Source organism: Cibotium barometz, chromosome 27 (genome assembly GCF_041138505.1).
Source record: "Cibotium barometz isolate CiBa-2024 chromosome 27, ASM4113850v1, whole genome shotgun sequence".
NCBI classification, from domain to species: domain Eukaryota; kingdom Viridiplantae; phylum Streptophyta; class Polypodiopsida; order Cyatheales; family Cibotiaceae; genus Cibotium; species Cibotium barometz.
In genome coordinates this window covers 20,596,984-20,623,298 of record NC_141072.1, presented here as the reverse complement: position 1 = coordinate 20,623,298, position 26,315 = coordinate 20,596,984, and the positions used below count along the sequence as shown (strand labels likewise).

Sequence of the window (26,315 nt, the reverse complement as noted above, 5' to 3'; positions counted from 1 at the left end):
GACACTTGGCTACATAAGTGGCAAGTCCATTTTCAGTTTCATCCATATGATTATGGAAAAAAGATCCAGTTAACAGCAGGTTCCTCTCAGGCAAAGCTTTGCTTTGGTGGAAGGAACTAAACCCTACGCTAACGACTTGGGCACAATTCGAAGACGTCTTCAAGAAGGAATTCCTCAAGAAAGAGGATGATTATGATGTTGTTGCCCGGTTTACAGCTTTGACCATGACCTCGCAGCACCTCAGTTATGAGGTCTACCTCCAGAAGTTTTGGGACTTGCAGATCAAAGCTACAAAGATGGATTCCACAACTCTTTTGGGGTTCTTCGTAGCCGGTTTACCCGACTCATACCGTTTACAGGTTAAAAATAACAAATGCAAAACTTTGGACGAGGCCATTCATTCAGCTCGTATCTATGATAATACAATGGTCTCTTCGAAGTCTAAACCCGTTACCAAGCAGGGGAACAAGCATAAAAGAAAGTTCTCCACACCAATGGCTAACACGACTGAAGGAAAGTCTTCGGACCAACCTTCGAAGAATTCAAGTTCGACACCAACGAAGAAGAAACGACTCCTTAAGGCTTTGAAGCTCAAGAAAGAGGAACGTTGTTTCATCTGCGAAGAAAAAGGACACATGTAACGAGTGCCCGAAGCAAAAGGGTGCAAAGACCAACGCAGGACCCAAGCCAAAGACAGCTAACCAGTTGTCTTTGACAGGTACGTCAGTTACTGTACTGTCTCGCCCTAGTACATGTTCTGATTGTCTGTTCAACTCTAAAGTTTTTGGCTTGCATGATCTTCTCCGAGTTTATGGACAAGTGAATGGCCATAGAATCCACATTCTTCTAGACCCTGGCAGCTCACACAACTTTGTTAACTACAAACTTGTGCAGCAATTGAGTCTTGATACGACACCCAGCGATCATACCTATGAAGTACGCCTACCTGTGGGTCGGCAAGTATGGGATCAAAAGATGGAGATGCTACCAATCCAGATTCAGGACTACAAAGATACTCTGGAATGCTATATTATGCACCTAGAACATGTAGACTTGTTATTAGGGATTGAGTGGTTTAAGACTCTTCAAGTCCAGATAGATTGGTCTAGTCATATTTTTTCTTTTCAACATAGGAACACCCAGTATAGTATTTTACGTGATTGTATACATCCCTCTCAGGGACCTCTTGTAAATACGATTGATTTTGGAAATATAATGGATTCTTCTTTGTATACTGCTTTCCATTGTGTATTCATTCCACTTTCTTCATTTCTCATACCTTCTATGGATGTCAATGAATTAAGTGTATTTGAAAGCGAAGAATTACAGAAGATACTTGATTCGTTTTAAGATGTATTTCCTAAGGAACGGCTTACCTCCTGAAAGGACAGTAGATCATCGTATTGACATGATCCTGGTGCTCATCCTGTTAGTATTCCACCTTACAGGATGAGCCAAGCTAAGAAAGATGAGTTGGCTAAACAACTCGAAGATTATTTGAGGATGGACCAAATTCGTCCAAGTAAATCACCTTGGGGTGCACTTGTGTTGCTTGTGAGAAAGAAGGATAACACCTGGAGAATGTGTATAGATTACAAGAGATTGAACAAGCTGAAAATTAAGAACCGTTATCCTCTCCCTAGATCAGATGACCTGATTGATCGGTTAGCAGGAGCGAAATATTTCACGAAGATAGGTTTACGTATCTGGCTATCACCAGATACGTATTCATGAAAGGCATGTCGAAAGAACCACCTTTCGGACTAGGTGTGGCCATTACGAGTTTCTCGTATTACCTTTTCGGTTAACCAATGCTCCAGCCACTTTCCAGCAAATGATGAACGATCTTTTTCGTGAACATTTGGAAAAATTTGTGGTGGTGTTCCTGGATGATATTTTGATATATAGTCGTACTCTTGAGGATCATGTTCGACACCTCAAGATTGTCTTATCCTGTCCTATACCAAGAACAGTCAAAACAACTTCGTTCTTTTCTCAGTTTTGTTGTTTTTCTTCGGAAACCTGTGCGGTGTACTCTTAGCTCACATTACCGATGACCGACTTGTTGAAAGGTCGTGGACGTAAGTCAAATAAGCCTTTCACTTGGAATAACGATTTGGATATGGCCTTCAGTCTTTTGAAAGATAAAGTCAAGGAAGCACCTATCTTAGCATTACCCGATCCTAGTCTGTCTTATGTTCTTGAAACTGATGCCAATGACTATGCCATCAAGGTTGCTTTATTTCAAGATGGTAGACCTGTTGCTTTTGAAAGTAAAAAGCTAGACGACACTCAATCTCGTTGGCCAACCCTTGAGAAGGAGCTTTATACTGTGATTCACGCTCTCAAGGTTTGGAGACGTTATTTATATGGCTCCAAGTTTGTGGTATTGACTGATCATCAGCCAATCAAGTATGTGTGTGATGCAGATGATTTGAGAGGAAGGAAAGCTCGTTGGGCTGAGTAAATGCAAGATTTTGATTTTGAGATTCGTTATCAAAAAGGGTCCATGAATAGTGTTGCAAATGCGCTTAGTCGAATTAGAGAGGTGAATACTTGGTCATTCATCGAGATTTCTACTGACTTATTTCAGTCATTGTTTGAGAGGGCTTTGCAGGACTGATAGTTATTTTGGTCCATTTTGGCAGAAGATCCAAGACAGGAGCTCATTGATTGACCTAGACTTCATGACTGAACAGCCTACCATTCAGGCTGCAGGAGGCCAGTGGATGATTCAGAATGGTTTACTATTCCGTAATGACAAAATTTGTGTACCACATATCCCGGACATTAGGTCCAAGGTTCTTAAGGAGTGTCACGACGCTCCTTCTGCTGGACACCCTCGAGTACACAGGATGCTATCGTTAGTGAAACACACTTTTTATTGGCCAAAGATGAAAGGGTATGTAGAAGATTATGTTCTCAAGTGTCAAGTTTGTCAAGCAAATAAAGCTGAACGCTTTAGACAGGCTGGGTTGTTGCATACTTTGCAAATCCCAAGTAATAAATGGGAAAGTATTTTCCATGGATTTTATTACCGTATTGCCAAGAACACATCAAGGCCACGATTCTATTTGGGCTGTGGTAGATCGCTTGACAAAAATGGCTAGATTTTTACCGACCCAGAAGACCATTATAGCTACGCAATTAGCACAGCAATTTATCGAGCAATTGTGTAGACTATACGGGTTACCGCAGGACATAGTCAGTGGTAGGGACTCTAAGTTTACGAGTGATTTTTGGAAACTTGTTTTTGAGAAGTTAGAAACAACTTTGAATTTGAGTTCCTCATATCATCCTCAATCTGATGGCCAAACTGAAAGAGTGAATTAGATTTTGGAGGATATGCTTCGAGCATATGTATCCAAAAGACAGAGTTTATGGGAGGATTATCTTCCTATGTTAGAATTTGCATATAACAGTACTAAGCATACGAGTACAAGTTTCAATCCTTTCATGCTTATATATAGTTTTCAACCTAGATCACTAGTTGTTACAGTGGGATTCTCAGGACTTCAGTATGATGCAGCACGTAATTTTTTGCAAGATATGCAAGAAATGTTACAAGTTGCGAAGGAATCTATTAGAAGTGCTCAAGACCGAGAAAGATTTTATTCTAATAGACATCGTTCACCCAGAGAGTTCTCTAAAGGAACGATGGTGTATTTGCTAGTTCTGAAAGAATCCGTGACTTTACGGACAGGTACATCTCCGAAATTATCTCCTAGATACTGTGGTCCATTTCGTATTACACGAAGGATTGGTTCAGTTGCATATGAACTGGATTTGCCTTCTCATGTGAAAATTCACCCTGTATTTCATGTCAGTAGACTTAAGGAAGTACTAGGTGGAACAGACCAGTTAGTTACTCCTCAAGAAATCATAGATGTGGAGGACATGACATTTGTTCCACACAAACCTGAAAAGATTCTTGGATTTTGTTAAAGAAGATTGCGTAATACGCTTATCACAGAATACAAGATCAAGTGGAAGGATCGTGTTGAGGAGGACGCTACATGGGAGACATTGACTACTCTTCAGAGAGATTACCCTGGCTTTTTAGTGAGCTTAGGAGTGAGCTCTTAGAGGAAGGGGAGTATGTCATGTGCATCTACCGTGTGCTACACGCACGCAAGACTAGCTTCTAGGTTTGGGGAAGCTTGGAGCTAGGTAGGTAAATTGACGAGCTAAGTTAGGGATAGACTAACGGGCGGGCACCCAAGTATGGACGGGCGGGTACCCAAGTGTGGACGCCCGATGACCGGCCAAGAGCCTATAAAAGGGTGGCCAAGGTTAGTCATTAGTCATATAGAGTCTTGCATGATTTGTGAGAGCTCTATGGTCAGGAGCCTGAATCTAGTGCAAACGTGCACCTGCTTCATGCAGCCGAGGCCGGAAGCAGTCTCAAGGCCCGCATGGGTAGCTTCGTGGCGGTATGGGACGTTGCGAGGTAGAGATTGGTCGGTACGTCCATCTAGTTAGCTCAGCTCGTGGCTCGGTGGGGACAGCCAAGTCTGTGGGCTTGCCCACGGCTGTCATGGCTGGGAGGTGAGTCGGGCCTGCACCCCCTTCCTGTTTGTTTGGTTTGTTTGCAGGTTTCGAGTCTCGTACTAGGAGCATTCTACGAGGAGATCCTATGGGGATTTGACACATCCCCACATGTGCACCTCTACTTCTCCTACTATCTGCCTCCTTCAGAGAGAAAGAGAGGGCAAGAGAAAGCTCTGTTTACTCCTGCGTCTTCTGCCCTGCAATCGCCTTCATGAGAGAGAGAGAGAGAGAGAGAGAGAGAGAGGAAGCGTGGGTGAACCTGCTCAGTCCAGAGTTCTCTGCAGTCCGCTAGGTTTGCTTAGGGACTGAAGGAGTGAGAGAACCAGCTCTGAATGCCGGCCTGCAATCCTGCTGCCAGCCCGCCAGTAACCAGATGGGAGAGAAGAACAAAACACGTACAGTTGCTGCAGCCCGACTGTATGTCCAGAAAAGAAGCCGTGTAGCTGCAGCTCAGCCCTCGTGCAGTCCAAACCTGTACTTCTCTGTAGCCCAGCCGGTCCTCAGCTTTTCCACAAGCCAAAGCTCCTCCGTGTACCTGCAATCCAGCCGCCTCTTTTTTAATAAGCGAAAAGTCCCCACACGTGCAGCTGCAACCTGACTTGCTCCAAAAAGAGTTCTCCTCCAAAAATAATGTAGCCTTCCCCTAAATGGGCCATGACTCTCTAAAAAGTATTCCTTTGGATTAAAACCTTTGTCCCCCACACGGGGTTATAAAAGGGAAACTTCAAAATAATACCTAGAGTCCTCTAGACCACAAGTGTGCACATTTAATAAATTCCTGCACATTGGTGTCCTGCAAACTGACCACCATGCCCATACGCTTGTACAAATGCATAGGGTCCTGACAGAGTTGAAGTATAACAACGTGAGACCAAAGACCTCCCAGCCCAGAGTAGCCAAGGCAGCCACCACTGCCTCTAGCAAGGACCCAGTCAGGGTCTACCGTGGGGGCCTTTGGCTCCAAGACCTTGAACAACGGACATCACATTACTCCATATCAAAAGGGTTTGGCCGGTAAGATAGGTGGTAAGCTCAATGACAAAGAGCGTGCACACTGCAAGGAGGGGCGGTGCTTCTCTTGTCATACAAAAGGACACTATTAGGGATTTCCCTAGGAAAACCCTTGCTTAGACCAACCCGGCCTCGACAGCTGCCATGGTGAGCCAGCCTCCCACACACCCCCTAGGTTGTCGCTGATTCTCTTGCTCCCAAATCTTCCATTGGCGCCATTGCACCAGGAGCTCGAAGATAGGAAGAAGAGCAACCATGACCCGAAGTATGAGAGTAACGAATTGCTCAAGATCTTTGGCTAGATAGGTGGCCAGAGAGTCATTGTCTTGTTTGAAAGAGGCAATACCGAGGACATGGTCATGGAACAAGACGCTCAGTGAGCTTGCTTCTTGTTGACCTTGCTTAACAAAAACGTGGAGGGATTTAGCACGGGCATGACAACAAGCATTAAGTTTAAAGCTCGTCGGGCTAAATTAGTCATACATGGCATAGAATTTGTCTGCGATTTCACAGCTGCCTCTCTTGTAGGAGAGGACATAACCCTAGGGATCCAGTGGTTTCATAAGTTTACCCCAAACATTGATTGGGAGCAGCACACGTTCCAGATTACCTGCAATGTGACAAAGGCCCCAGTAATCATTAAGTGTGAACCCGGGATACCTAAATTTCCAATCATTTCCATCTATAGACTAAAATCAGAAAGGCGCACAATCTACGGTGATCTACGTTCAGACCACCCAGACCATGACGAGTGCCTATAACATGGTAGAAAACAAAGCTAATCAATACACTTAAATACACCAAGATTTAATGGACAACATGCTCAAAACAAGATGTAATTTGCTGAATTGACAAGAGATGCACAAAGAGCCGGAACGGCCGACCTCTACCTCAAATAAAGTATATTGATCTAGGGAGAACCAACTGCATAGTGTCATGGGCATTTTTGACCAGATTTCCATGCCAATGCATATGAATATAGTATTGCAAATAATGTATTACTCACACTACCCTCTCAAGTGCCCATGTTCCCTCCATCTACTCTCTATTGTTCCACCAACACACGGTAGCAACAATTTGCAAGAGAGCACTAGGACAATCGAACACTACATAGGGTATGTGAACATGGAGTCCTGCTCCTTCCTCCTGCTACTTGCTTCCATAATTAAGCATCAATGCTTACCAATTGTAAGTAGAGTCGATGACAGTGAAAGTCTTTGCGATGGAAGCGTTTGGAGTGTTGAAATCTTCAATCTGTCGCGATCCTTCGCAACAGGAGTCTTCAAAAGGATGAAGGGAACCCTAGGAAAGCTTCACCTATGGTTCAACTTGAGAAAGAAAGGCTGGAATTAGAGTTTTCAACAAAAAGACCAGAAATTGCAGCAAATATAAGACCTGTTTTGCTGAATTTCAGTCATTGGGAGTGTGTGGGAGAGTGAATACCACTTGGAAACTTGGAAAACACACTAGCGGATATGAAGTTGGAAAGGAGAGTGCAGAAAATACAGCCAAAAACGTCTCATGAAGGAGGGCCGCAACTTCTAGAGAGAGAGGCAAGGGAGAGGAGATGAGACATACACCCTGGGCGTCAAGTAGAGAGGACAAGTGACTTGTGGTGCACACTAGGATGGACACATGGCTGGTTGTTCCCTTTGTACAAAGGGGATAAGGTTTGGCGGTAAGCAATTTTTTTCTTTCATGAGGTCTTATTTCATTTCTGGTAATACGCGAGTACCACAAGCGAGTACCAGCCTTCTAAATATTGGCCACTTTATAGATAGTGGACAAGCCACGAGACGAATCCTAGAAGTTAGTCGCTCGGCCGATTCAAGTGAACACCCTATACAGCTTTTATCTAGCATGTGTGTAATGCTCTCACAATGGTAGCACGTGGCGAAGAAGTTCTTTTTCAGCGAAAACAGTATACTTTATCCTAATTAATGTTTTATTTATGTATGTTTTCATTGTGTTGCAAATTTGAGTTTTGTTCGCCTCGGAACATCAGTGTGTGCGAACACAAGCCTCGTCATAATTTATAAGTAGTTTTGGTCGCCCAAAACTTAATGAAGTGTGTATACACTCACTTATAAATTAGTGCTAGTTTCTAAGGCTGGGTTTTGGCCAATAGTTACCATCATGGCCAAATGGTGACATCATCTTCGGTCTTCAAGAAGACAGGATGTCATCAAAGAAGACACCTGTAAATTTCCTATACCCGCGGAATATACGATCCATGATTCTATTGAATGTAGCCGGGACATTCGTAAGACCAAAACGCAAAACAAGATACTCATAAAGGCCAAATGCTATCCTAAAAGCAATTTTATGTATATTCTCAAGTACCACAAGCACTTGATGATACCCACTCTTGAGATCAATTCGGCTAAAGCATGCCGATCCATCCAACTTGTCAAGGATGCGTCTATGCGTGGAATCGAAAACCAAGAGGATGGGTGAACAATATGGGAAAGAGCTTGGCTGAACCAAACACTTCTCAAGAAGCTCATTTACTTGCTTCATGATCTCCTCTTTTTGGGATGCACTTACACGATAGGTTGGTCTATTAGGTGGTGAGCTATCCGACACAAGATCAATGCGATGATCTTCCGATCGTATGGATGGCAACTCATTAGCAAAACAAGCATTGTACTCTCGCAAGAATTTCAGCCTATCATTACTAAGAGTGTTTACATGCACATTATTTTCTTCAACATGATCCCGTACAAAAATCAAGGACGCAAAAATACCCTTTTTCATTACTTTCTTAATTTGTACATGAGATACAAGGAGAATGGTATCACCCTCTTCACCAGCATCACTCACATGCTCTCGGCCTTTATGCATGAAGGTGATCCTGTTGGTCTTGTAAGTCTTGAGCGGATCAATGCGCGTGTGCCAAGACTTTCCAAGCAATACATCACAACCATTCAAAGGTGCTACAAGAAAGTCCTCATGATCCACATAGCCTTGAATATGTATGCGCAACTTGCCAACAAAGGCAGCCCCTGCTTCAATTTGAGGACCTATGTCCTCCACTTCAATATCCAAAGTAGCTGCTATCTATATAGATATGAAGTTCTCAATTGCACAATCATCAAACATGACCAAAGTGGACTGATCATTGAGCTGTTTCCAAGCTTTACATACAACCCTGTCTTTGCTATCATGTGAAGTGTTGCCCTACACATCCGGAACCATATGCACATAGGACTTTGATGCATTCGGATTATCATGCTTCTTCTTGTTTGGACATGCATTTGCGATATGCTCAGTGCTACCACAAGCAAAGCATTTCCCCTCGCTTATATACTCTTTTTCCTACTCCGGAGTGAGACCATAGTATCTCACTTGGAAGGGACGCTTCTTGGTAGACTTATTGGACCATTTTATCTTGGTTTTGGTCCTTTTTAGGTGACTGCCCATTATTTTGCGGTTTTGGAGAGCCCTATTTGTCTTCGAATGAGGGTTTAGCCCTATTGGATCGACTCAAGTTGAGTTCCAATTGCTCGGTGGTAGTGGCAACTACGATTAGTTGGTATAAGGTGTGACCAGGATACATTTGTAGTCCCGCTTTGTACACGGATTGCAATCCCGATTGAAACCTTCTCTTCCTTTCTGCCTCGGTGACATGTATAAATGGAGACACCTCCAAAAGCACTTTCCAAAACTTTTGCACATATGGATTCACCGTTTCCCCCTCATTCTGCTTCACCCAATCCCACTTCATTGGTATCTTATTCAATGCATAGGGAGGCAAGAACTTGGCATAGAACCTCTCCTTGAACTCTTCCCATGATCTAATAGGATTCAGTCAGAGCTTTTCCATAAGCCACCAATGAGTAGCAATACCTTTCATAAACATGCTTACATGGATTTCTAAGTTAAATCCTCATTACTAAAAGCAATATCAAACTGGGTAATAAGAGCAAGTGCCTTTGATGCATCATATTACCCATGATATGCATTAAACTTCACGGATTTGTCTCCGGCTTTGAAGTCAAGAGACTTTGACGCATTAGCCAACATTTGAACATGTTTTCCCGCATGTATGTCCATTGGGACAGCCCGTATGACTGGGTGATGCATTAGGCAGAGATACATGTGCCATGTAAGCATGAGGCATGGCTGGCCCCTCAACACACATTGGTGCATTTTCACCCATAGCTTCTCCCTCACGAGCACATTTGAGAGCATGAGTGCCATGAGAAATACATGGAATATCTCCAGCAACAACAGAAAATTGCAGTCCATGTTGCATGTGTTGTGCATCCACATTTCCAGCCGGCAATGGCATTTGACACACACTTTGACCACTGCCATAAACATTGCATCCTTCACGGGCTACATAAGGTACACTTGCATGGCATGAAGTCGCCGATAGTTCCTCTCCAATAGCATGAGGATTCATCCTCTTAGACATATGTTCTCCTTCAAGCACTTGTGGGGATACGAAGACATGTGGGATGCTTGCCTTTTTTGCAAAGGCATCCTCCGTACGAGCCAAGTATGCACGTACTACATCTCTCAGTTACATCTGCAGCTCTTGAGCAATCATTGCCATTGCATGATTCATATCAGTTTCAGCTTTCTTGGCCTTCAAACGATCATGTGCCAATGGATCCTGTGGCGGTAGAGCTTTAATTCTTCTTCTTGTGCATAAAGAAGAGCTTACATACGAGTAAGTTCAGCCCTTAGAGCTATGGAGTGTTCCGTGGTGGTAGAGCTTTAATTCTTCTTGTTGTGCATAAAGGAGAGCTTGCATACGAGTAAGTTCAGCCCTCAAGGCTATGGACTGTTCTTCCTACATTTTCTCTTTGCCATGGGATGGCTGTCCCACACGTTCTTGTTCCCTAATGTGCACCACATGAGTTGACTCTTCCTGTAAAGTATTGGAAGCATGCATTTCATTGTCCCCGCCTCTTGTGTTGGCGTCTTCAACATTCATCGTATGGCCGTCCATAGTGTTCTAAGTGTAGAGATAGCTAGTGTTCGTGGTGATCGTCTGTCACGATATAAGTGAAAGACAACCATATGCTCTAATACCAATGTAACATGGTAGAACACAATGCTAATCAATACACTTAAATACACCAAGATTGAATGGACAACATGCTCAATACAAGATGTAATTTGTTGAATTGACAAGAGACACACAGTGAGCCGAAACGGCCGACCCCTCCCTTAAATAAAGTATAATAGTGTCATGGGCAATTCTGATCAGATTTACATACCAATACATATGAATACAGTATTGTTCTATGAGCCATGACTCATGAATCATCATTATCTATTTATATTAGGATATTTTTTGTCTTTTTGTTAAGTGAAGTGTAAGACTCTTGGCTGCCTATGGATGCTAGAGATTGGAATCTATATGATGATTGATCATTGATTATTGATGAATATGGGTGATGTTTTCTAGCATTGTATTGTCTTTTACATTGAATTCTCATGTTTTCAAGTATTCTGCATGCAAGAATAGGCAAAGGCCTCAATACATAATTACATGTATATTCTACACTGAAAAATATATGTTTTTGCAGTTTTTGTATGGAACTATTTTTTTGGCATTTCAAAAAAATATGAAACTCCTGAAATGTTTCTGAAATCTCTTTCAAATCAGGCATTTCTGAAACGCCTAGTAACTATGGTAGGACAAAATTGACCTAGGCAAGGGCAACAAACAATGCATCACCACACGTCTTGCTGCAGGCACTGGGCAGTACCATGGCATCTTGCCAATATAAGCATTGCTTCCCACAAAGCTATCAATTGAAGCATCAGAAGACAAATGCCTGAAAATTTTGGATGCTCACTTATTTAAGTAACAAAATTGATTTTTTTTGGCAACAAGCAAGCAACTGCTGCAAACTGGATTCCAAAACCATGCTTAGAAGCCAATGTACTGAAGGCCTGAAAGGAGAATTTGATAATACCTTGGCAACAGTATAAAGTTCCCCTAGGCCATCAAGTTTCAAATGTGTGTTGTGCACGAGATCATACCTGTCAGATGTAAAATAAAAGATGTGAAAATGTTGGGCTAGTCTTCAAAAGAGAAGCAGAGCTACATAAATAACAAAAAATTCGCTCGGTTTTTTCCTTGGAGTTGAAACCCAACTTACTTGGAGGAGTCATAAACATCAGGAATTTTGGTGATGTCAAATCGCCTGGTGAGCAAAGGCAAGACAACATAATTAACTCTTAAGGACTTACTTTTCTAACTGAAAAATACCCCTTTAGATAACAAAGACTAGAAATAGAAAGGCTTGCCCTTTTCGCTCATTGTAAATATCTCGTTCCAGCTTCTTCCAGCGTGCAAACATGAGAAGAAACCCTTCACTGCCACAAGGCAAACCTGCTGCAATCCGATCAACATCCATATTTGTTTTACCCAAGGCTGTTGCCTGATCATATGGTGGTAAAGCCTCATCTAAAGTTGTCTCAGCCAACCTATCTTCCTCTGCTTTGCAAAGCACTTTAACTTGGCCAGTCACCTTTTTTATAAGCTCCACCTATAGTGAAAAGTAAAACTGTGACAATAAGGTTTCATAGAATTTTTCACTTGCAGCACACACCAGTAACACATAACGAGTTACCCTAATGAGCATATAAACACAATCATGTTTGGGGAGAGAGTCTTTTTGATCAAGTGACTGCCATTAAGAGCAAATAAATAAAAGGAAAATTTGGAGCCAATTTTCTAAATGGCTGTTTAGATTATTGTGATGCGGAAAGCTGACTAGAAGCCCAGAACCTGTTCCAGTGTTGCCAAACTACTGCCCTCAATACGCTTTGACCTTAGTGGCTAAAGTTATTCTCTACCACAATTGTGCTTAGGCAAACCTACATGCCAAGGCTTATCACATCTTTCCAAGAAAGACGCTAGTTCGCGCACCAACAGTGCATGAGGCATGACTGCAGCCAACGAGACTACTCAGCCCCATCATGGATCCACACCCACCTATAGGGTACACCTCTTAAGCCATTTTCAAAGCACAAATATTTAGAGGAGATCCTAGAGAGCCCAACAAAGGCTCCCTCCACAGGGCTAGCCAGGACAGCCACAAAATTGATCTTCCAGAACCTCCAAAATTTCCAGATGCATCATGCCTTCATAATCCAATGTCTATGACATAGAGAACCATATAGGAGCTTACATTTCTGGCATCTGCATGGTCACACGTCCCATATCATGCTTTGTTACACCTCTTGCAGGATACTCAACCACCTCCTACAACAGAATTTTGTTTTCCCTCCTTCCCCTCAATTGTCAGTCAAAAAGGCAGATGTCTTCCTCAAGAGAACTTGAATCCAAGGAAGCAATTGAACATAGAGCATGCTTCCCAATTACCTTGTTAGGGGTTCTTAGTAGGCCACAAACCCACGATCTCATTTTGTTAGGTACAAGTGGTTTCGTCTTTCTCCCTTTAAAAGAACTTCAACTGCACGCTACATGGGTCATCAGGGAGCATTAAAGATGACTGTAAGATAGCCAACAATTACTGTTCTTTGGTTGAGACAGTAAAGGAGAGAAAACCAGCCCACACCAGGCTATGGGGGAGGGTTGAAAAGCCACACTAAGAGAGAACCCCATCATCCCCGGTCATCCCCGGTGAGAAAGGGCCCCAGCTCCACATGCTTAGGAATGTTGTGCCCCACTGATGCATTATCTTAGTCACCTTGCAGGAACTATCCCCAAAGGGTGTGTATGATGTCTGTCGTAATGAAACGAATTGTCTTCGTTGGGCGGGTGGCTATACCCTCTATAGTCTCACTTGCCAGAAGCCAGGTTGCAATGCTATTTACAAGCTCCCTTCTGTCATCCACGGGGGTCGCTATGGTCCAAGGGACCCGGCAATGGTGATGACCAGATGTGTGAGTCCAAGGGCATGCCTCTCACCAGCCTCCTCGAAGAGAAGTGCCAGCCCTCCCTTCATGGGCCGTGCGATGGTGCCCCAAGTAACATAACAAAACAGGCCATTGTCCATCTTGAACAGGTGCAAAACCCGCCACCAGACCTGCCACGCCTTTGGGCAATCCCACTGAGACTCCCAAGGAGCAATCTCCAGGAAGTGGTGGGGGAGCAGCTATCACTCCCCAGGTGCCCACTACTAGACTCCTATGGGCCGCCACCCAAAGAAAAGAGGGAGATCTTCCCCAGGTGAAAAACTGCTCTACAGCCTCTTCCAAAACAGAGAGGACATGGGGAGAAATGCCATGAGCTCTCCGATGCCAAGTGGTGACTCGTGCACATTCACTCCCGTGAACTTTCCCCAACAGGTGTAGTGGGACAAGAAACATAGCTGTGGTGCTTTGGGTGGACATGGGATTCTCTGGTGCCACTTCATCCGGTCCAGTTGCAACCAAGTAAGGGTAGCCGGGTTGCAGTACTCGTCCTCTTTTCCCTTTTGCCTGCTCTCTCTCTTTTTTTTTTCCGTTATAAGGAGTTGTATTAAAGAAACAATGTACAACGGCCACTGGCCTACATATAGCTCAAGTAAGAAAGTGGGGCCACAAGGCCAACATGCTAGAGTGAAGAAGTGCCCTCAACCCCTATAAAACAGATAGAGCCGTCATGTGAATCAGCCTCATCCGCTGAAGGGCTGAATTCTCTGTAATGACTTGTGCCGATACCATAGAGGAAATTTGCCACATCAAAGTCCCGTGCACTTGTCCAGTGTGTCCTCGAATCCCAGACTGCATTCCTGGTCATCCAAATATGGCAAAGACCTGACCATCTGCAAATGGGATACAAATTCAGGTGATCTTCCTCAAGTGAAACATTAGGGATGCAAGCAAATATCCATTGACGTCGATTAACACGAGAGCCTGTAATGGCCAGCCATATTCTAGAAATGAAGTCCCAAATCTGTCTCGCAACTGGGCAATACACAAACAAGTGCTGAAAAGTTTCAAGATTTGTAGTACCAAAAACACAATGACCAGAAGCTATGTTGTGACATCAAAGCTGGTCCCCCAGAGGAAGCCCACCGACCAAGACTCTCCAAATTAAAACCTTTCCTTGATACGGAAGCTTGGAATGCCAGCCCCTCATCAATGCATCTTTCCACCAGCTTGTACTGCAATGTAGTTTCCAACCTTTGTTAGCGAAACCCAGCTCTTATCTTTCACCAACATATGATAAATCACATTTGCGGAACGGGTGGTGAGATCATGTGGTTTCTTGAACATCCAATCTTCCCATGTATACAAGGCATTTATATTACCAAAAGAACTAACTTTCTCATGAATCAATGCCCATGAGCCACCATACCCTCTAGGCACGGCAAAAAGAAGAAAGGCGACTCTGATTGTGCAACATGGCATCCCGAACCCACACTACACCCAATCTAGCCATATGCGATTGAGTTTTAGACGAGAAGACTCCTTACGTGGTCATTGTATAACCTGTGAAGTCACCAGCACTTCTCCTTGAAATGAATTTGCTGAAGTTCTATCCCTTTTGCCTTCTCTCTCTCTCTCTCTCTCTCTCTAGAAAGATGAGACAGCTTCTATGCATGAAGCTCGGCTACAAGGAAGAGCACCCTCTCCCCTTCACCAAAGCATGGAGAGCCGCCTCAACATTCGAGTCACAGGTATAGCCGAGACACCCGACTCCACTCCCGAGAAAGATGGACAGCTTCTATGCATGAAGCTCGGCTACAAGGAAGAGCACCCTCTCCCCTTCACCAAAGCATGGAGAGCCGAGAAAGACTCAACACGCAAGCGAGCCCTCATCCTACAGTTTGCAGAAGAGACGGAGAGGGTCACCTTCATGAGGAAGAGGGTCATACTACGGGGTTTAGAGGGAGCTCCTATTTTCTTGGATGATGATCTCACGAAGATGCAGCTTGAGCATAGGAGAACTTGCACGCCACGAGTCTTACACGCGAGGAGAGAAGGCAAGAAGGCCTTCTATCGAGATGGTCGGGTCATCATTGATGGCCGGCCCATGGATTAGCGGTTTGGGGCCTATGGGACACAGACCAGGCCACTGACAGAGATACACATAGCAGTATGGAACTGTAATGGTTCACTATGGGTGCAGCCTGGACGACTGGAGCATGTTATGGTGGGGAGAGACATCATACTTCTGACAGAGACACATCAGAGCCCAGAGAGAGGGCTACCTCGAGTAGAGGGATTCCAGTGGGAGTGAGCATACAGGAGGACCACACGCCAGGGTACCTCGAGAGTGTCGGGGGGAGTAGCGGTCCTATTCAGACGGGAGCTACAGGGGAGACTGAGAGTGGTAGCACAGGATCCAGAGGCCAGATACATGTGGATCAGCTTACAGCTCTCACAGGACAGGGTTATATACATAGCTCTATGTTACTTTTCTCCATCAGGATCCTCCTATGTCATTACAAAGGACATGCCACAGGAGGACGAGATAGGAGCCTTGCCATACACTTGTCTGTCAGAGGAGATTATGCATTATTCTACACCAGGGGAAGTATTTCTTACGGGCGACTTCAATGCCCACACACAGAGCAGACAGTGTGAGGTGTATGACTATGATGACATGGAGATCCTCCACCTTGTGGATCCAGAGGAGATAGGGGCTAGTCGGGCATCAGAGGACACTGGACCAGACAGAGGACATTATGGGGACCACTTACTAGAGTTGGGAGCCAGGCATCGTCTCGTTATTTATAACGGGATGCTACAGTGGCCGGGATCAGGAGGGCTGACATGCTTCCCACATGGGGGTCATACACAGACCGGAGGCACGGTGGTAGACTACATTATGGGGTCTTTGGAGGCATCACAGCTTGTCACCTCATTCTCCATTCCACCTCGTCCTATTGGGGCAGATCATACATACTTGGCATTTTCACTAGCCGGATCACCAGTATCACCAGCCCCCCACATACCGACGCCACACACTACCATCTACTTCACACATGACATGGCAGACATATACACTGGCAGAGTAGAGGATGGGCTCCTACTCATGGATCCCCTGGCATCTATGGATACCATTACAGCCCAGCTCGCATCACTCCTACACACGGCTGCATTACAGAGCTTCCCACATCGTGTACACTCAGGAGAGCCTGCGAGACCCGGGACTATGCCCCAAAACAGATGGTATGATGACGAGTGCATAGCCCTATACTCACGACTCCACATACAGAGAGCCTTGGGAGCCATCACAGAGCAGGAGTCGAGGAGAGAGATGAGGAGACTTACTCGCCGCAAAAGGCGGGCCTTCGCAGAGATACAGGAGCTAGAGATCTTTCATTTCTTCATGAGTAGAGATAGCCCTATCTCATGGCGGCACTTCAGAGAGCCCCGCACCCCGACACCTATTGCAGACCCACAGACATGGCACACATATGCAGAGGGTCTATACCATGCCCCACAGCAGCCACCTATACCTCAGCCACAGGAGCCTCGACCTACCACAGCTAGCTTCTTTACCCACTCAATGGTACAGGAAGCTATCTGCCGCCTACAGCATGGACGGGCCGCCGACCATATGGGCCTGCAGGGTGAGCATTCATATATGCAGTAGATTCTTTAGCTCCTTTTCTTGCACACCTGTTTAACAGGGCACTAGCAGAGGGTTTGCCTGCGGAGTGGACGATGCACACCATTGTGCCGATTCACAAAACAGGGGATATGCTCGATCCGAGCAACTACAGGACGGTTATGGTTGGCCACGTGCTGGCCAAACTCTATGGTGCAGTGCTGGAGCAGGAGCTTAGCTTATATGCTGAGCGAGCAGGTTTACGCTCATCAGGGCAGGCAGGCTTCAGGAGAGCTTTCTCTACCACTGACCATGTATTCACTTTGAGATGTATGATTGATCAGGCCAGAGTGAGGAAGAGAAAGCTCTATTGTTGCTTTGTGGATTTCCGCAAGGCATTTGACACAGTACCACGAGAGAGGCTCTTTCAGCGCCTGCAGTCTCTTGGCATACCAGCAGATATGACATGGGGCATCTATGCATTATATGAGCAGGTTTTTGGGCGAGTCAAATGTCCAGGAGGTATGTCCGAGACTATTGCTAGCACCATTGGTGTGAAGCAAGGATGCCCAGTTTCCCCCACGCTATTTGGGTTATACATTGATGAGGTAGCTGACTTCATTACACGGGGAGGCGGAGATGGAGTTGATTTAGCAGGTACCTCAGTACATATTATGCTCTATGCTGATGATATTGTATTAGTGTCTGAGTCCCCAGGTGGTCTACAGCAGCATCTACATGCACTCCATGATTTCTGCATGCAGAGGGGTCTTACTATGAACCTTGGGAAAACCAAGGTTATGGTCTTTCATACATCGAGACAGGGCAGGAGTCAGCTGACATTCACTCTCGCAGGATGCCAGATGGAGGTGGTGACATCATACGTGTACCTAGGGGTTACCTTCTCTGCAGCAGCCACACGCTTTACCATGGGTTCAGCAACCAGAGTTAGATTGACACGGGGATATGCAGCATTGGCTATGCTAGAGAGACAGTGCCACCAGGCGCATTTTCAGGAGCCCCGGACGAAGGGGTGGCTATTTGATACATTAGTCACACCGGCATTGATGTATGGAGCAGCAGCATGGGCGCCACGCCTTGCTACCCATTGGTGGACACAGATAGAGAGACCACAGGCCCTCATGATGGCACGCATGATACGCAGCAAACCGTCAGTACCTCATGACATTATCCGAGCAGAGTTTGCTGCGCCTCCTATGATGGTAGAGGCCATATTTCAGACTATATGCCTGCTAGACAGATTCAGAGAGATGCCATAGGACAGATTATCATACAGAGCTTTTCAGGCATCTAGACAGTTGGCTGAGGCAGGAGACAGAGGATCATGGTATGCACACGTCACACATTGGTTCTCACAGCATGGCCTAGACATGGATCATCTACCACCATTCCAGTATGACAGGGATGCACCACATATCTGTCTCTCTCATAGTGAGAGGAACAGAGTATTGAGACAGGATCTATGGCAGCTCTATACACGAGAGACATGGATATCGCCTACACAGCCTCTTCCACCGAAGATGCTATACTACAAAGATCACTTCATGAGTATCACTGATGATGGATTAATAGAGAGGCCTAGATACATGGAGGGCTTTTTACCACACGGCTCCCGAGTGGCTATTGGTCAGCTCAGAGTTTCATCACACCGATTGGAGATTGAGACTGGCAGAGCAGCACGGATCCCCCGAGAGGAGAGGGTATGCAGATTGTGCAGAGAGGAGGTGGAGAGTGAGGAGCATTATGTATGCAGATGCAGAGCATATACAGCCATCAGAGAGAGATATCCCATTTTATTCAGAGAGCCACATTCCCTACGCCAGATCTTTGAGACAGCAGACCAGCGCATACTGGGGAGATACATTCTAGACATACAGCGCCACAGAGAGACATTATTACAGGCTCAGACAGCTCCAGAGGGAGGGCGACAGACACAGATTACTACATTTTTTCAGAGATCCATACCCCTCCCAGCCCCTACACGGCAGGGAATTACTCTCCAGAGAGCAGACACTTAGAGCCCGCAGGAGACAGAGGACACCTGGCTTTCGGACACCACGTCTATACCAGAGAGAGATGACAGAGATCAGAGCTCAGTTTCACAGAGAGGGTGCGGAGCGACTGGCTCGCTTCAGAGCACACCCAGGCATGTTCTTCAGAGAGCTGTGGACACCCCCTTCACTGATGTATACCATTTTATACCCCCAGTATGGTACAGGATGGAGCTAGCTAGGTTGCATATCATGATTGTATACTCCATGCATATAGCTTTGCATTCTCCTAGTAATAGAGCTCCATCCCCTCCACACCCAGATTCAGCTTTTTTATTCAGTACTTTTTCATTTTGTTGGGATGACAGAGGATACCCCATACAGGTACTCCGATTTGTCTCATAGGCCGAGTTCGGTCTTTTGGAAGACGTTAATAAAATCTTTCTTTCTTTCTTTCTTTCTCTCTCTCTCTCTCTCTCTCTCATCACATCGATTGGAGATCGAGACTGGCAGAGCAGGACGGATCCCCCGAGAGGAGAGGGTATGCAGATTGTGCAGAGAGGAGGTGGAGAGTGAGGAGCATTATGTATGCAGATGCACAGCATATACAGCCATGAGAGAGAGAGAGATCCCATTTTATTCAGAGAGCCACATTCCCTACGCCAGATCTTTGAGGCAGCAGACCAGCGCATACTGGGGAGATTCATTCTAGACATACAGCGTCACAGAGAGACATCGTTACAGGTTCAGACAGCTCCAGAGGGGGGACGACAGACACAGATTACTACATTTTTTCACAGATCCACCCCACTCCCAGCTCTACACAGCAGGGAATTACTCTCCAGAGAGCAGAGACGCTCAGAGCCCGCAGGAGACAGAGGACACCTCGCTTTCGGACACCACGCCTATACCAGAGAGAGATCACAGAGATCAGAGCTCAGTTTCACAGAGAGGGTGCGGAGCGACTGGCTCGCTTCAGAGCAGACCCAGGCATGTTCTTCAGGGAGCTGTGGACACCCCCTTCATTGATGTATACCCTTCATTGATGTATACCATTCTATACCCCCAGTATGGTACAGGATGGAGCTAGCTAGGTTGCATATCATGATTGTATACTCCATGCATATAGCTTTGCATTCTCCTAGTAGTAGAGCTCTATCACCTCCCCCACTCATTGTACTTATTGCACACCTAGATTCAGCTTTTTAGTTCAGTACTTTTTCATTTTGTTGGGATGACAGAGGATACCCCACACAGGTACACTAATTTGTCTCATAGGCCGAGTTTGGTCTTTTGGAAGACGTAAATAAAATCTTTTTTTTTTTTTTTCGTGAAATGGTGTTTTATATTATATGTAAAATGTACATCAGCCACATGGCTCACACAGAACCTATGGCCCCAAACAAAACCCCCACAAAAGATCCTCTAAAGGATCATGACCATGCAAACCTGTACACTAATAAGAAAGCCTCCTAACCAAATAAGCATCCCAGATAAAAGGATCAAAGATGAGCCAGCCGAGTCGCCGTAGACCATAACGAAATAACATCTGCATCCAGTATAGCTGAGCTGAGAGAAGAGAAGAAAACTACCAAAGCAGCAAACCGCGGATACGTAGAATGTGCCCATGTATTCCAGACAAGGAATCAAAAATGAACCCATTCCGTGTAGTCCAAATATGCCAAAGTCCTGTCCATCTAAGGAAATGGAATATCACAAGGTGGCTGTCTGAAGTAATGACTTGAGGACAAATCCCAAATATCCACTGATGAGCCGAAACAGTAGACCTCTCTACTGCCTCCCAAACGTGAGAGACAAAAGACCAAATCTGACGGGCCACTGGACAACTCATGAACAGATGCATAACTGTTTCAGTGCATGTTGTGCAGAAGAAGCAAGAGGCCAGTGTAATTTTACGACGGCTCAGCTGATCCCGTGTAGGTAACCCTCCCACCAACATCCTCCAAATGAAAACCTTACCTTGGTAAGGGAGCTTAGACTGCCAACCACGCATAAGAGTTTTCTGCCACCATGATTTAGACTTGTGCAATCCCCACACCTTATTGGCCTTGGCTGAAACCCAATCTTTCTCTGATACAAGCTTATGATAGACCTGGTTAGCTGAGAGTAATATCAAGTCACCAGATTTACATAGTGCCCAATCAAGCCAAGGCTGATCTGCAGATGGCCGAGGCAATGGAGTAAAAGGCTCAACTGCATGCATGATGTCAACCCATAGTGGCTGAAATGTCCGAGGAACCCTAAAGTGCTGCCGAATACGACGAAATGAATATGGCCTGTCATGACCAGGTATCACAGCATCTCGGATTCTAACCAAGCCTAGCCTGACCATGCGGTTGAGTCGTATGCGTGAAGCATCTCTGTCTGGCCAAACAATGACACGCGACTCCACAAATGTTTCGAACTGCAAAGAGTTCAAAAGTAGTCTTTCATGACCAGGATCCCACCGAGCCAGCAGTAGAACTTCATGCCAAGAAAGGAGAATATGTGATAAAATGTGTGATGAGCGAATACGGACAGGATGAGCCGCATTCACAATGTCCCACCATGAAGCCTGCACACGTGTCCGCCCATGTGACAATCCCTCCAACTCAATCAAGTCACGAGCCATGAATACCCAAGGCTGCTCTTGCAAACACATATCTTGAAAAAGCGCCCACCTACGCGCCACCATATGCAAGCGGACATCCAGTAAAGCAGCCCCACCCATTCTTTTGGGCGTCGTAATGTGATTCCAAGCTATCCATGTTTGACCCATAATATTTCCTTGCCTCTTCCACAGGATAAACCGAATGGGAGCAACCAAACGGATGAGAGATTTGTGTGTCCAAGGTAGCAAAGGCAAAAAATAGGAAATCATGCTAAGCATAATAACCTGAGCTACCTTAACCCTCACATGCATAGGCCACCCTTGAGCTTTCCAATACACAAATTTATCTGAGATCCGAGCAGAAATCCAAGCAAGAAGCGCTTGGGGGTCCACATCTACACCCACCGGATATCCAAGATGACGAACAATGTCTCCTGTATGCACCACACGGCCTTGCCACCCTAATGCCTCAAGATCAAATTCCGTGCATACAATGAGGGCTGATTTTGATGAATTTATTTTCAGCCCAGAAGCCAATGCAAAATTATTCCAAGCTTCCATTGCTCGATCTATATTGCCTTTTTCGGCCCTGAGAAACATAAAAGTGTCATCCGCAAGGGCTTGAGCAACCAATTGCTTGCCATGAGGGAGATGCAAACCAACCACTTCACCATGCGATGCCATAGCATCTAGGCGAGATAACATAGGATGAGTGGCAATGGCAAAGAAAAGAGGGCTAAGAGGACAGCCCTGCCGGAGAGAACGGGTGAGAGAAATACCATCCGAAAGTCCTCCATTGAGCATAATCCGCGTGATAGAGCCAGAGCCAAGTAAATGCACCAAATTAGCCATTTTGGGACCAAAGCCCATGGCTGTCATTAACTGAGAAAGGAAAGACCAGCTGACATGATCAAAAGCTTTTTCAAGATCCAGCTGCACCATCACAATCTCTTGCTTCTTTGCCTTGGCATAATCCACTCCAATTTGAACATTAAGAATATTATGCAAAATATTCCTGCCATGCACAAATCCATATTGATATGGATGAACAAGAGTAGGAAGCACCTTCTGCAAGCGATTGGCAAAAATCTTTGTAAAGATTTTATACATAATACCCATAAGTGAGATCGGGCGCCATTGAGCCAAAGAAGTAGGCGAAGGGACTTTGGGCAACAAACGAAGTATGCCCAACTTCCAATCGGCAAGCATATATCCCTCATCCCAAACCCTTTGACAAATAAGCGTCAAAGGCTCTGCAAGCTGATCACCATATTTTCGGAAAAACTCATTTGTCAAACCATCCCAACCAGGGCTCTTTCCCATGGCAAGTTTGGAGAGAACAGTTTCCACTTCCCCTTGAGAAACAGGAGCATCAAGCTGAACCGCCACATCAGGGTCAACTTGATATCGTACTTCAGCAAACAATGACTCCCTTGCAGCCAGGACAGCCGGTGAGACATCCTCTCGAGGGGCAAGCAAATCTTCATAAAACCTGATGCAATGCTGAATAACCTCAGAAGGTTGAGTAACAAGGTTGCCTTTGGCATCCATCAGCCTAACAATATTCTCACGCATATGTTTTTGATGCAACTTATCATAGAAGCGATGAGATTGACAGTTAGCATCCCGCAAAGCATCAAGACGTGCAAGTAGTTTAAAGCGAACATATTGTGCTTCCTGCACCCTAGATAGCTCCTTTTTCAGCCATTCTATGGCATCCACAACTTCTGCATCCATAGAGTCAGTAAACATGAACGCCTGCAAGCCCTTTAAAAGCGACTCAAGGAGGGCCACATGCTGTTTTTGTATAGAGGCATTAGCAAGACCATAATGCCGTGCTAATTTCCGAGTGTTGGTAAGGAACATTGGCCAAGCATGACAATCAGCCATGGACACTCTTGTGGAGAAATGTCGTATCAACTGACGCATATAAACATCAAAAACTTCATGCTCCAAAAAAGTGTGATTTAAGCGCAAAGGCAAGCGTCCCAACAAGCCTTTATATGCATCCACAGGATGATAGACCATTTCAAACACAAGCGGCCAATGATCTGACAAAACCTGTTGCTGATCAACCATCATAGTAAGAACCTCTGGCAAAAAGAGATCTTGATGTAAAATATACATCCTATCCAGTCTAGCATAAGTGCCCCGAAACTGTTGTGAGGCATAAGTGTAACCCCTTTCATCTAAATGCAACCAAGACCACAAGTCTTGTTTTAGCGACCTTGCTGCAAAAGCTTCCCACGCCTTTTTCTCCGGGCCATCCATTACAGAATGAGGCGACATGGCTTGCTCCCTGGAGACACACATATTAAAGTCCCCCATCACAAAGCCAGGATGAGAGATTGAAAGGGCACACAAGTCATTCCATAGCAAACGGCGTGCACGAGCATTATTTGGAGCATACACCCCTAACAACCATAAAGGCGTATCATCCCAAACAATCTGTATCACTAGAAATCTTCCATGAACATCTTGAATCACAAGAGAAGGCTGAAACTGCGAACGAACAGCAAACATAACACCTGACTGCGAAGCAGGATGTCCGTTGTAGAAAACATGAAACCCCTTATATACATAGGCTTTGCCAGCCATCTTATGCTGCTTATGTTCAACTGCACACAAAACATCCCAACCATGACAAAAAATTGTACGCCAAAGCCTGAACTGCTTTTGGCGCGAAGAAATACCCTTTACATTCCATTGTACAATTTTCATAAGCCTTCCCAGAAAAGGAATCAACAAGGCCGTGTACTAGGCCCAGGACAATCTGCCAAATCACGAACCTTTTGAAGCATTGCATTTTTAGACATGGTATTTGTGATCTCAGACTGCCCTTGGAGTTCCCGAGCACGTGTCAAAGGGTAATGACCATCCCATGGCGAGATGACCTCACCCTTCGAACCAAACACAAGAGGCAATTGTTGTTGTGCTTCTTTTGTTAGGCGACTTTTAATAGGATAGCGTTCTACTCTATCCACCCCAAGAGGCCCTGTACCCTGAGAAAGTTGGCCTCCCGGCCTCTCAATCCTGGTCTGTTTGCTGGGCACCTGAACCCAAAGGGCGACGAGCATATGTATGTAAGGGCCCCTGATGAGTACGCAAAGGCCCCCGCCAAACAGCATCTGAGAAATCCCCCCGCGGGGCAACAAATCGTGTCTTTTTACCACGTACTTCCACCCATGGCTGCTCAACCTCATTCTGAACATCCATGTGTTGGGCATCATGTGAAGGAGCATCATGCTCATCTTCCACGGGCAACTGCCCATCAAGGATATCCTTTGTAGCAGCAACTTGTTCTTTCTTAGGACATTCGGAGACAAAGTGGCCCATCTCACCACATTTGAAACAGTGGCCAGCAAATGTATCCCACCTCAATTCATACATTAAAGGTTGCAGCCCAGCCATATTGACACGCAAATGTGTCGGCCTAGGTCTCCCAGTATTCCACAACATGCATAGACGATTTCGGTTTCTAGATGTCATTCGAGGCACCACCAAGACATCACCGATACCTCGCATGAGACTTGGTAAAACACGCCAAAACATTGGTGGGAATTGTTTCACTTCAACCCAAACTGGGCAAGCCTGGCGCAACATATCTTGGTACTCTGCCATAGGCTTCCACGGAACCACATGAACCAACTGCCCATCCAAAAAAAGTGGCACCTGCTCCAAGACTGCCCTACGGGCTTCCGAAGTGCGAAAAAGTATTTCATAAAAGCCTCTCGGACCATCGTAAATCTCCTCAAGTGCCTCAGGCGATACCAAGCGGCCCAGCCATGCTCTAAGACGAGGCAACAATGGAATACGCCCAGTAAAGAAAAAGATAGCAGCACGATCATGAAAATCTGCTAGCTGTTGTAGCAACAAAGGAGTCTCCATGCATACATCAGCCACACCACTATTATCTACTGCAGCCATTTGCACGCTATTTTTTTTTTTCGGAAAAAAGATCCTTCTATTAGTTAATGAGAAAACGCCATAAGGCTACAAAGCTCGCCTCGCAAGGAGGGATAAAAAACACAGTGAACTCCTGAGCTCCACCCCTGTGGCTGGCCACTCTCTGGGGGGGGCTACCTAGTAGTACATGTGGGAGGTGAGAAAAGCCAAACTGGAGGCCTGTAGTGCCAAGTGACATCCTCGCCCCTCGCGGTGAGGAAAGGGCCAGGCTGCCAAGTGCGCAGGAAAGCCTTCCGGCGCCCTCTCATGCGATCCGAGTCGCCCTGGAGTTTCCCCCAGTGTCCTCTCAAGGTGTGAATGATGTCCACCCAGAGGGCGTGTATGACCTCCGCCGGTGGAGTCGCCTGGCGGTCAATGACCTCCCTGCATCGGGCTCTCCAAATGTGCCAAGCCGTCATGCTGCTGATCAACTCCCATCTGTGCCCGATCCCCTCCTGAGGGGCTGCCGAAGAGAAGTCTGGCGTCGAAAGCACCGCCATCGCCCTGTCAGAGACCTGGATGGTCGCACTGCCAGGGACGTCCTCATATCCAAGGGCCGGGCCGCTGTCCGTGGCCCAAGCCACCGCACCCCACGTCACCAGCATCTCACCTGGTGAGCCTGCAAAAACCATCCTGAGAGCGCGCTGCCAGACCTGCTGTGCCTGTGGGCAATCCCATAAGCAGTGCCGCTCCGACTCCTGTGCATGGC

The 26,315-nt window shown here is 45.8% G+C and overlaps 1 protein-coding gene across 4 annotated transcripts in view; it reads right to left on the bottom strand.

The window, feature by feature from the left end:
• Nucleotides 1-26,315, bottom strand: part of LOC147623157 (inositol hexakisphosphate and diphosphoinositol-pentakisphosphate kinase VIP2-like) — a 252,107-nt gene that overhangs the window by 7,189 nt on the left and 218,603 nt on the right. For all 4 annotated transcript variants that reach the window (XM_086821224.1, XM_086821226.1, XM_086821227.1 and 1 more), the window contains 3 exons: nucleotides 11,833-12,074; nucleotides 11,685-11,729; nucleotides 11,499-11,565 (listed from right to left, as the gene is read on the bottom strand). In XM_086821224.1, the coding sequence (XP_086677350.1) occupies nucleotides 11,499-11,565; nucleotides 11,685-11,729; nucleotides 11,833-12,074 (354 nt within the window). The remainder of the gene's footprint in view (nucleotides 1-11,498; nucleotides 11,566-11,684; nucleotides 11,730-11,832; nucleotides 12,075-26,315) is intronic.